A 13,121-nucleotide genomic window follows, 5' to 3' on the forward strand; every position below is an offset into this window, starting at 1 on the left:
CTTTAGGTGAGTGTATAGGCTACATTGGATCATGTGCATGATCTAACCAGTATCTCTTGTTTTCTTTACATGTTCACCATGAGATTCATAAATTTCCATATTATATGAACCTCTCTTATTGTCTGCTGATTCTTTTTGCACCAGTCTTGAATACAGGGTCATGCTGCATGCACTGTATATACCAAACCAAAGACTTTATTTACTAAAAGGGACTTTGTACCAAACCCTTTCAGTCACAAATGGAATTCTATATTGTTTTATTTTAAAATATCAGTCTGTTAATTTCTCATGTTACAGTTCAGTAAAACTCATGCAAAACTAAAAAGCCTGTATGCACATCTTGATCATAGAGACTAATAGACATCTGAAACAGAAATAAGCTCATTACAATCATAAGTATTGCTAAGGCATTTCAGACCAGTCTATTATTAAACTGAGTATACATTTTGTGCAAGTGAACCGATAACCCTTGTGACCCTGGACCACAAAGTGTGTGTGTGTTTCCATTCAGCATGTTGTGACATCATGAGTCATTGACCCAGTCTGCCGTCTCACAAAGCAAACCTAATACTGCCTTTTTTCCAGCACCTCGTTTATAAATATAAAGAGAATGAGAAATAATCAGATAGTAGTCATGGTTTCCACACCTAAAGGATTTACAAAAGAAAGTTAGCGATAATGTAAAAGCAATGAGTGGCACAGAGTAAAAAAGTTGGGGGTTTTTTGGTTTTGTTTTTACATAATTTACAAGTTGCTAAAATCCCACACACAGCAAGTATAAAGTGAAATGTATCTTAGTAATTATTTAATGTGTGACTGAACAAAAAAAAAAAAAAAAAAAGTCTACTAGTGAGTGAAAAGGGAGACATGATGAGAAAATGTGTACAATAACATTTTCAGTATTGCATATAATATACCCAAAAATGTAGGCCTAGATCAACACATAATATTACCCATCGCATTTGCAGATTATAGAAAATTATGAGATGATGCATTTTCAGGTACATCTGAAATTATTAAATATTTTAGTTTGGAAGAACAAGTGCAAGTTCCTTTTAAGGCCATTAAGAACATAATTCAGCTGATGAACAGACAGGTCTTAAAATATTATGTTAAAGCCTGTAAATAACCTGAAATACTACTTGTTTGGTACATTCATTCACATTGACAGTTTACATTAATCCTCCTGCATTTTGACTCCTTTTTGAAGCACATACAGCTTAATGTCAGAATAAACATCTCAAACTAACATTGCAAACACAGACTAGAGCATTCCCTTCGTCCAAAATGGATTTCTTGTACAACAGGCAGTGTTATCAAGTTCCAGTTCCAGCTCCGATTACCTCTCCTTTATTCTTCTCATTTGTCTCTCCTTACCTTTCCTTCACACGCCATACAACAAAATCCTTACATGTGCACCTACAAAAATCTCTTTCCTCTCATCATATATCGCAACTCTGAATGGACAAGCTCTGATGGCCATCAAATGTTTTTCTTTTTCATCAATAGCCCTCTCTCATAACATTCCAGTGCAAACTCAGCAAGCATCAATCATCCATATAACGCAATACACTGTGTGAACACCCAGTGCTAAAATATTCACATATTAGTTGGTGCATATCAGTACCCATAATGCCATTCCAGTGAAAACTCCCTTGTGTCGTACAGAGCAGCAAAAATGCCCTTTAAATGTGCATGAATATTTCACCAGTATATTTTAGATTTTTGTAACATGAGATAGGTGCACAAATCACCAGCACATTGTAGTTACTGTGCATTCAGAGGCACACGTCATATGAGGTTCAGTGCGACCTCAGGGGTAGCTCTAGGTCCTCTGTTAAGTTTCTAAACAGCTTATGACAGGCTTTTAGGTTTTGATTTCCAGAATAGATGGGTTGTTGTCCAGAATGGATAAAATGATCTTGTCCATGTATTGCCTGAGACGGAAGTTGATCTCCTCTTGTTCTTTTAGGGCTTCCATCAACTGTGGGAATCAAAAGTTATAGAATGATTTTTTGACAGGTCATCAAAAACTGTCAATTAGTTATAAACTTCAAATGAAATGAAACAGTTCACCAAAAATTTTAAAAGTTGAAAAACACCAAATGTTGAAAAAATTGAGGAGGGCTTGTGTTCATCACACAAAGCGGTATGGTTTAAAAAAAAAAAAAAGTTTGTTCCACAAATTCTGCTTTATTTCTCCTTTTCTGTTCCTCAAAGTCATTTAGGTTTGGAATGACATGGGGGTGAGTAAATCACAATGTTCCTTTTAAGGGGAACTATTCTCACAAAATTAATTTCAATTGTTCACAGTATATTGGACTAAAGGTCATTTTTAGAGAATGATCCAGAAAACAACAACAAAAATGCTTCATATTGTTCTCTTGCTCAGACGTACACATTAAGTTCCTCTTGTTTGACTTTTATCAGCAGATCAAGGTCAAGCACTTCTCTTACCTGGTCACGGGAGGCATGATCAATCTCCATGGCCAGAGACTGCGCTTTTGTCTGAGTGGCAAACAGGTTTTTGGCCTCATGGAGGCTCAGACTGAGAAGCTGACCATTTAGATCTTCATTCTGTTCTCTCAGTTTTTGGTTCTCCTGTGATAGAAAAGTAAAGAGGATGGAGTTACAATTACCCCAAAAAGATGGTCCAAGAGTCATCTTTCTTTTCCTTTTTATTGTGGCCTAGTTGTGACTGAAACAAGAGAAGTTGGTTAGACCAGCTTCTGCTGGCAAACAGAAAGCAGTAATCTGCAGATGAAGAATCTGGATTGAGATGATTATACAATTAATGTAGATTGGAAGAATTTTCAGATCACATTCTTATAACACACATACACCAAATGTAATACTACTAAATCTTTATTTTCAAAATAACTATATTAGTTAATAGCACAATTAGTTCTAGCTCTCCATTTTGATTGGCCAAGCAGTGTCTAAGAGTGCTCATATTGAGTATAATAGCAGTGGGATATTTCACTATTTATATTACTCCAGAATACCTATACAGAGATGTGTGATTTTGCATGGGTGATGAGTGTTTTTTTTTTTAAGGTTGGAGCATCAATGGGGAGCTGGAAATGGAAAATTAGAGAGGTGTGAAAACAGAAAGCTTTGAGCAACATGCCCAGTGATTCCGCTTTAGGCACAAGGTGATTTACTGATATTCAGTACAACAGAACTTTTGTGATATTGTCTAGTTATCCTCTTCTTTTGACAGCAACATGGAGCTACAAAATCTACAACCAAAAAAAACCTATATTAGGTGTTAGGTGAGAAGAAACGGCAGCCTGGCAGATAATCTGAAAATACACTTCTTATGAATGAACATATTAGTGGTTAATTATGATATTAAGTCTGCACAGGAATTACAGTTTACCATTAGACTCGGAAAGAGTCGTGCCCGAGCAGACACAAGCTGCTGGAGGTCAAAGGGCATGTCCTTGGAAACACTCCTCTGCATATACACACAGTAAAAAAGATGAAATAAGAGACAGAAAAAGACAAAAAAAGAATTCATTTTGGGATCACTGTTTTTTTATGGAAACTTGTTTCCACCACAAAAAAGAAAAAAAAAAAGAAAAAGATAACTGCAACATTTATCTCACAATTTAGAAAAATTCTTGCAATTGTGAGCTTATATCTCACAATTAGTGGTGCAATGGATCCCAAAACTCACGGTTTCAGATCATTTACAGTCTGAGTCACGGATCCGGAAATTTTTCGGATAAGCAAAAAAAATGTATATTGAGTATACATATATTGAGTATACATATATTGAGTGTATATATATTGAGTGTAATATATATATATATATATATATATATATATATATATATATATATATATATATATATATATATATATATATATATATATATATTACACTCACCTAAAGGATTATTAGGAACACCATACTAATACTGTGTTTGACCCCCTTTCGCCTTCAGAACTGCCTTAATTCTACATGGCATTGATTCAACAAGGTGCTGAAAGCATTCTTTAGAAATGTTGGCCCATATTGATAGGATAGCATCTTGCAGTTGATGGAGATTTGTGGGATGCACATCCAGGGCACGAAGCTCCCGTTCCACCACATCCCAAAGATGCTCTATTGGGTTGAGATCTGGTGACTGTGGGGGCCATTTTAGTACAGTGAACTCATTGTCATGTTCAAGAAACCAATTTGAAATGATTCGAGCTTTGTGACATGGTGCATTATCCTGCTGGAAGTAGCCATCAGAGGATGGGTACATGGTGGTCATAAAGGGATGGACATGGTCAGAAACAATGCTCAGGTAGGCCGTTGCATTTAAACGATGCCCAATTGGCACTATGGGGCCTAAAGTGTGCCAAGAAAACATCCCCCACACCATTACACCACCACCACCAGCCTGCACAGTGGTAACAAGGCATGATGGATCCATGTTCTCATTCTGTTTACGCCAAATTCTGATTCTACCATCTGAATGTCTCAACAGAAATCGAGACTCATCAGACCAGGCAACATTTTTCATGTCTTCAACTGTCCAATTTTGGTGAGCTCGTGCAAATTGTAGCCTCTTTTTCCTATTTGTAGTGGAGATGAGTGGTACCTGGTGGGGTCTTCTGCTGTTGTAGCCCATCCGCCTCAAGGTTGTGCGTGTTGTGGCTTCACAAATGCTTTGCTGCATACCTCGGTTGTCACGAGTGGTTATTTCAGTCAAAGTTGCTCTTCTATCAGCTTGAATCAGTCGGCCCATTCTCCTCTGACCTCTAGCATCAACAAGGCATTTTCGCCCACAGGACTGCCGCATACTGGATGTTTTTCCCTTTTCACACCATTCTTTGTAAACCCTAGAAATGGTTGTGTGTGAAAATCCCAGTAACTGAGCAGATTGTGAAATACTCAGACCGGCCCGTCTGGCACCAACAACCATGCCACGCTCAAAATTGCTTAAATCACCTTTCTTTCCCATTCTGACATTCAGTTTGGAGTTCAGGAGATTGTCTTGACCAGGACCACACCCTAAATGCATTGAAGCAACTGCCATGTGATTGGTTGATTAGATAATTACATTAATGAGAAATTGAACAGGTGTTCCTAATAATCCTTTAGGTGAGTATATATATATATATATATATATATATATATATATATATATATATATATATATATATATATATATATATATATATATATATATATATATATATATATATATATATATAAAGCTCACTTTAAGTGCTTCAGTACCCCAGCAAAAACTACCAAACTAACAAATAAATTAAAAAAAATTTATTAAAGACAAATGACCAGTCAGTATTAAAATAAGAACAATTACAAGCATCGCTGAAAACTATATACAAAGTCTAACTGTAGTATGCAGGTACAGAAATTTTATAATTAGGCCTAAATGTAAAATGACACTAATGTGTTCACTGTAGAAATAAAATATATATTAATCTTTTTTAAAGCTGCATTTTGTTGTTTTATTAACATTAATGACACAGACAGCAGCAGGAATATTAGGCTGAATGCACGGACCGAATATATACTGACACAACATCCAGTATCTTTCTCAGCTGTTCATTTACAGCATAACCGAGAGAATACACACAAAATTGTCAAAATATCCGTCTCGGCAAGTATGTATCTGTTCAAGCGCAAGGAAACACGAAAAAGGAATCAATTCCATGTTTGCGCACTATCTGAAATCAATCTCTCTCTCAATCTCTCTCTCTCTCTCAATATCTGTCCCTCTCAATCTCTCTCTCGTATAAACTTGCAAATCTGACTTTCTTGCCATTATGACTTTATTACATGAAATTGCGACTATCACACGAATATATATATATATATATATATATATATATATATATATATATATATATATTTTTTTTTATAACATGCAATTGCAAGATTTCATGTAATTCTGACTTTATTTCTAGCAATAATGAGTTTATATCTCACAAATTCTGACTTTTTTCCTAGCAATTGCAAGTTTAGCCTATATATTGCAGTTCAGATTTTTTCTCACAATTGCAAAAAGAAGATATAATCTCAAAATTGCGAGAAAAAAGTCAGATTTGGGAGATAAGTCGCAATTCCCCTTTTTATTTTTTATGCTGTGGTGGAAACAAGCTTCCATTAGTTTAAAAACAAAAAGTGGAGACTGCCTGAAGGGAATGAAGTTCACAGCCTTTACTGGAGGAAACAAATAGTAAATAAAATAGTAAATAAAAGTAAATAATTCCTTAAATGTGTTTTTATAACGGTAGGCATATTTTTATGTGAAAACATTTGTACTCATTAAATTTTATCAAAGATCTGACTATGTGGGACTACTGTAGTCAAGGCCATAGGAAATATACATGCTGAGAGATCGAGTTACCAGCTTTCCACCTCTCTCACCTGTTTTAGTCTCTTGACCTCCTGTTCCAACTCACTCTCACGTGTTCGAGTGCTGTATTCTGATAGGCTAATGGAAGATCTGCGAACACGCCCCATTCGTTCTGCCTCCAGCTTGTATACTTGGAGGTGCTCCAGCTCTCGCCTAAGGTCTTCAATCAGCTGAACAGAAAATACACTTTTAAAAGCACTTCAAAAGCACTAAGCTATACTGAACTGAGAACACTTCTGTTTGATATGTAGTCAAGGACAGGATTGCTGTATAATCTATGGACAGAATAAGACATGGTAATTCTGAACTAAATTAATCTATTAATTTTAATATACTAGCAATATAATATGCTCTGGAGTCTTCATACAGTTTGTGTAAATGCATCTCTGTGTTTGACTTGTATGTGTGCACATTTTTTAGGTAGGCTACGCAGCCCGTTTAAGCCTGAGGGCAACTAAAGCTGGACAAGGCTCTGCCACTCTTTTTCTATCTGTAAATATATTTGAGCTACTATATACATGGCATAAAAGATTAGGAAGAGCTTTTGTCAACTTGCTGAATAACGTGCTGAATAAACAATTGTTTAAATCACTGCCATTTTTACAGTGTTTACATTAAATTTACTTTAGTGACCAGTGGGTAGAATCACCATTATCTCAATCTTTACATAAGTTTCTATGGGATTTTCTATAAATCAAAAGTTGCCAATTTGTACATGAAAAATATTTCATGTCCACTGCATAATAGCTCTGTGAATCAAGATCTCAGGTTTCTAGATACAATGTAATGGTCCCTTCAGTGGCTTAACTGTGTTGCTTTTCTCTAACACCCTTATGAAGGACCATCTGAGATGGCTTCATAAGTGCACTATATACTGGAATATACACCAGTACTGGAAGACCTACAAGGAAGAGTATTCAACTCTTCCCCTGCCATTGATGGAAATTTCCAGCATTTGAGACAACGTTTCCTTGAAAAGGAAATTTACGGCTTTCCGTGTTTTCACTGTTATACCGTAGGGTGCGCTATGACACCTGAAAGAGTACTGAATCTCTTGATCAAAAGGCATGTAAAAAAGAAGCAGAAACAAGCGATATCATATGTAAGCACATACATAAGTACAATAAAGCGATCATCAACATTAAACGGCATATAAATCAAAACTGCCAAATTTTACTGAATGAAATTTCCACCCAGGACGAGCTATAGGACTGTGCAAACATTAGGGGTGTTGATGGACTCGATCTACTTCATCTACTGTATGTTTTGATCATCGTTCTGAATCCGATCTGGATGTAGTATTTGACAAAAACGCATTTTTCTCAGCTTTTTGCTCAAATTGTTTTTTTAATGAAACTTTCAAAACATTCGAGTGTTGATAAAAAAGACTGCATTAAGATAGAATAAAATGGGTTTATTTTGTTTAAAAAATGCTAAATGATTGCACGGTATGGTCATAGTTCTCAAATCATTATAATAAAGACATATCTGTCACTAATAGGTTATTTAGTATGTCCGTTTTAACTAGTGTCAAAAAAACCACAAAAAAACACACATTTTAGAACATGGTCTTACCTCCTGCATGGTATCTTTTTCCTTCTTAAACTCATTTCTATTCTGTCGTAGCTTGTCCATCATCTTCTTGTACAGATCCATCTCATCCTTCAACCGCAGGCTCGTATCCTCCAGCTTGTCTGTCATCCGCTGCCTCTCCTTCACAAACACAAACAGGACATTTAAGCAGGTGTACAGTCAATTTGGACAATTACTTGACATCTTAAATTTCTTAAATCTTAAGATCTTAAATAAATGATGTTTTTTTGTGAGCTCTCTGAACAAAACAATTAAAAATAAATCTGATATAATAGTGAAGGGGGTGGATTGGAAACCACTGCTGCTTCAATGTATATGTAATGAGTGATTATAATCAAGGTATTATCAATATTTTTCCTTCTAAATATCACATGAGTTGAATGACTTCTCTAGGCTTGTGAGAATTTACTTTGTTATAGAAGTTACCAGTGTGATTACTGAAATGTTCTTTTCATGTATTCTCTAATGTCTGTATTTTGATATGAATGCAGTAACAATGCTTGCTTATTTAGCCCGGCATCCAGAAATGAAATTTGGAAAGATGTTTTGTTAAGAAAGGTCTTCAACATGTGTCAATACATACATCTGTTTTTCTAGGGCACTCTGACAACTATGGTCACAGGGGTCACTGAAGCCAATAGTTTAAGGGACCATCTCTTTGTTAAAGCCTTACTTTCCAGTTAGACTAAAGTGTAGCTCTCTTTGAGAGAAAGAACGCATTATCTTGATGTTTTGAGAAAACTCTCCTGTTTATAGTTAGAGCGTGGCCAAATCCAACCTTGAAAAAGCTGTGTGTCAGTGTATGTGTTAGTCTTTTTGGTTGCAGGTTAAGGAACCACTGGCATTATTGGAGATTGACTGAGTTGTTGTTCTGGACATGTTGGCGTCCAGCAACCCAAATCTGAGAACTGGAAGGTCACAACGTGCCTAACTTCAGGGTCCGAGTGTCAGCTGCATAATCGATGGAGATATGCTTCAGTCTATCTGTATATGAGTGGAAAATTACTATGTTTATCTATTTCATAGCCAATCAGAAACTGCAACTGGTCCTTGGATCCTAAACTGTTTGCCCCTAACAATAGTAAGTTGGCATTTAGTTGGCAAACCCTTTTTGATCAAATTCTAACCAACATTCAAGAATGTTGTAAGAACTGCCAGATGGCTTTATGAGCCAGAACATGTGTTAGAAACAAATTTTGTTCTAAACATTTAAAGGTACACTATGTAACTTTTGGTCCTCTAGCGAAAAAGCAAAAAAAAAAAAAACTGCATGCATTTTACAAAAAGACATTGTTTCGGTTGTGCTTCAGCTCTTCGCGACTGCGGATGAAAATGGTTCCTACTTATAGCTAAAAATCCTACTGCTCATAAAACGTTCACTACAATGCTTATGAGTTATAACCAGTTTAGGTGGAAATTGTTTTACTGTACCTATACCCATTAATAGACACGGTACTTCCTTGGAAATAAATTCCAGCACAGTGCTACAACAACCCATAATGAAATGACCCTTCACAATAGATAATGCTTTACAATGAACTCTGTTAGAGCTACATATGGTAATTTATCCGTTCAATAAAATACCTTTCTCACCTGTTGAGTAATAAAAATGCCATCTCTGGGTACACTGTAAAAAAAGAAAAGTTGACTTAACTTAAAATTATAAGGCAACTTGCTGCACAGATTTTTTTGAGTTGACTCAACTAAAACATCTCTATAGTTGAGTAGACTCAACTTTAACATCTCCAGTTGAGTAAACTCTGTTAGTTGAGTCAACTCAAAAAATCTGTGCAGCAAGTTGCCTTATAATTTTAAGTTAAGTCAACTTTTCTTTTTTTACAGTGTAGTTTTTTTTACAATATTTTAAATTCCTCAGTTCTCGCCATCTCCGAAAAGCCAAGTCAATGTTGATTCTCATTTTATTGTGAGCTCTGTCGCATTCTCCTTTTGCCAGATGACTCTCCTTTGCTCTGCGTTTTTAAAACTGGTTTGAGATTTAGCTGCTTTGTCAACCTTCTTGCTCATTGTGACATCTAAACTATGCCACTCCCACACCATACACACGTCAAAGTGGCCGGAGCAACTTTTCTTTATTTACGGATATGACGACACACATACGGGCGAGTGACGCATGTATGCAATTTTCTGCGAAACCATTTTAGAAGAAGGATTGATGATGTATTAAATCATTATTTAAATTCTGTTCATTTTGAACACAAAAATAAAAATATAGTGTACCTTTAAATAAAGCAGTACCATTACAAGCATTCATTCATCCTCATTTACATTTCCTTCAACCTAAATAAAAATGGTCAAGAATATGTATAGTAAAACTGTCCCACCTCATCCAGTTTATCTGTCTGGGATTTTAGTCTGTTCATATTCATTGCCATCTCTCCATTTTCCTCCTCTAGATGATGTAGTCTGCCGGTAGAAAAAAGAAAAGAAGCCTTCCATCATACTACTGATGCTATAAGTGTCCACTGCATAATAGCTCTGTGAATCAAGATCTCAGGTTTCTAGATACAATGTAATGGTCCCTTCAGTGGCTTAACTGTGTTGCTTTTCTCTAACACCCTTATGAAGGACCATCTGAGACGGCTTCATAAGTGCACTATATACTGGAATATACACCAGTACTGGAAGACCTACAAGGAAGAGTATTCAACTCTTCCCCTGCCATTGATGGAAATTTCCAGCATTTGAGACAACGTTTCCTTGAAAAGGAAATTTACGGCTTTCCGTGTTTTCACTGTTATACCGTAGGGTGCGCTATGACACCTGAAAGAGTACTGAATCTCTTGATCAAAAGGCATGTAAAAAAGAAGCAGAAACAAGCGATATCATATGTAAGCACATACATAAGTACAATAAAGCGATCATCAACATTAAACGGCATATAAATCAAAACTGCCAAATTTTACTGAATGAAATTTCCACCCAGGACGAGCTATAGGACTGTGCAAACATTAGGGGTGTTGATGGACTCGATCTACTTCATCTACTGTATGTTTTGATCATCGTTCTGAATCCGATCTGGATGTAGTATTTGACAAAAACGCATTTTTCTCAGCTTTTTGCTCAAATTGTTTTTTTAATGAAACTTTCAAAACATTCGAGTGTTGATAAAAAAGACTGCATTAAGATAGAATAAAATGGGTTTATTTTGTTTAAAAGCAGAGGCTCTGTTCTTTCTTTTGATATATTGCATGTTCACATGTTCATTCAACAAAGTATTCTGGGGACCATGAAAATTTTGTGAAAATGATTAAAAATGCTGGCGGTGACTGGCAACTTAAAAAAAAAAAACTGATGGGGAAAGAGTTTAAAAAGCTGAAATAGCGGGCGGACAGTGGAGTGTAAAACCTGCCTAGGCAAATATGTAAACTCAAAATGAGGTAAAGTATAAAAAATAATTTAAAATTAAGCATTATTGTATTTACTGCATGACAAAAAAAGATGAGCATTAATCTGTATTCTTTATACATTTACTTTAGAAGAACATTTCTATAAAATTTGTTTTTAAAACAGAATTATATTTATTGTACAGGCAAATAGTTTTATTGTTCTTATTTTCTAATTCACACTACTGATTAAAAATGTGAAATAATTAAGAATTTTTTATGTTTTTGAAAACATCTCTTATGCTCACCAAGGCTGCATTTATTTGATCAAATCAAAAAGTAAAAACAGTAATATTGTGAAATATTATAAATTCTACACATTTATTATGAAATGCATTAAAAAAAAAACATTTAAAATAACTATTTTATATTTTATATATTTTAAAGTGTAATTTATTCATGTGATGGAAGTTGTGCTGCTTAATATTTTTGTGGAAACCACGATACACTACAATTAAAAAGTTTGGTGTATATAAGATTTTAAAAAATGGATCACGATTTCTACAAAAATATTTAATTAAAATATTTAAAAGTTTATGCTAAACTATTTTTAGCATTGATAATAAGAACAATTATTAATTGAGTACCAATAATAATAATAATAATAATAATAATAATAATAATAATAATAATAATAATAATAATAATAATAATAATAATAATAATTGATAACCAAGCACCAAATCAGCCTATTAGAATGATTTCTAAAGGATCATGTGACTGAAGACTAGAGCAATGGTGCTGAAAACTTGGATTTGCCATCACAGGAATTTATAAATTTTTTACAAATGTACTAAAATAGAAAACAGTTATTTTAAATTGTAATAATATTCACAATATTACTGATTATTTTTTTATTTTTATTTTTTTACTGTATTTTTAAATCAAATAAATATGCCCTTGGTGGGCATAAGATACTTAATTATTCCAAACTTAAAGTTTTTAGTTTGATTTATCTAAATTGAGCTTGTTTTAAAGATATTTGTATATTTTTATTGAAAAAATAAATTATCCAACAAGACTCGAAATTCTTAAGAATTTTTTTTTTTACAATTCACATTGTGCTGCATTGTTATTTTTGTCTCTCACCGATTTGTAAGCAGCTCTATCTGTGTGTTCTTGTCTTTCTCCAGTCGACTGTAGGCCTCTCTGTGTCTCCTGAGCTCCTCCTCCATTATGTTTTCCTCTCTGGTCTCCTGGTCTTTTAGCTGCTCCTCCAACTCGTGAATCCTGTTGAAGCAACAGTCCTCATCATTAACATGAATCTTTGACAGACCTGCTGAGGCACGTTTTGACCTTTTGGCATTTAGCAAATGCAAAACTTTTGCTAAGACTATTTTCATAGAACACTTTGCTAGAGGAAAGAATCTGCTCTTTAAAGAGACAAGTATGCAAATACATATGCATATAAAATAGTTCCAATGAAATGAACAATGTGTGGGTGGGTGGACCTTGAGTAGCAATTCACCTGTGGACCAACTGTATGTTTTCCTGTTTCAGCTTGGACTTCACATCCCCATTCATCAGAATCTCATTTTCCAGCTCTGTCACTTTCTTGTCCAAGTAACTCACCTGTGTAAGAAACAACAATGAATGTAAATCTCACTATTAGTGGCTGCTTCTGTACCAGTCTTGTCTGAATGACTATCAGCACGACCAACAGTACATGTTAAAGGTTTTAAAAGTGTTTGCGTGTATAAACCTGTATTGATCCGGTTTTAAATAAATATAAGAAACG

At 34.8% G+C, this 13,121-nt stretch overlaps 1 protein-coding gene across 4 annotated transcripts in view; it reads right to left on the reverse strand.

Moving 5' to 3' along the window:
• Nucleotides 1–788: 788 nt before the first annotated feature.
• Nucleotides 789–13,121, reverse strand: part of rab11fip4b (RAB11 family interacting protein 4 (class II) b) — a 31,922-nt gene continuing 19,589 nt past the window's right edge. For all 4 annotated transcript variants that reach the window (XM_084129854.1, XM_084129856.1, XM_084129857.1 and 1 more), the window contains exons 8-14: nucleotides 12,852–12,955; nucleotides 12,473–12,613; nucleotides 10,322–10,403; nucleotides 7,962–8,099; nucleotides 6,398–6,556; nucleotides 2,458–2,601; nucleotides 789–1,984 (exon numbers count right to left, since the gene is read on the reverse strand). In XM_084129854.1, the coding sequence (XP_083985980.1) occupies nucleotides 1,868–1,984; nucleotides 2,458–2,601; nucleotides 6,398–6,556; nucleotides 7,962–8,099; nucleotides 10,322–10,403; nucleotides 12,473–12,613; nucleotides 12,852–12,955 (885 nt within the window). In that variant the 3' untranslated portion in view covers nucleotides 789–1,867. The remainder of the gene's footprint in view (nucleotides 1,985–2,457; nucleotides 2,602–6,397; nucleotides 6,557–7,961; nucleotides 8,100–10,321; nucleotides 10,404–12,472; nucleotides 12,614–12,851; nucleotides 12,956–13,121) is intronic.

This window comes from Abramis brama, assembly GCF_963993115.1.
Source record: "Abramis brama genome assembly, chromosome: 11".
Taxonomy (NCBI): domain Eukaryota; kingdom Metazoa; phylum Chordata; class Actinopteri; order Cypriniformes; family Leuciscidae; genus Abramis; species Abramis brama.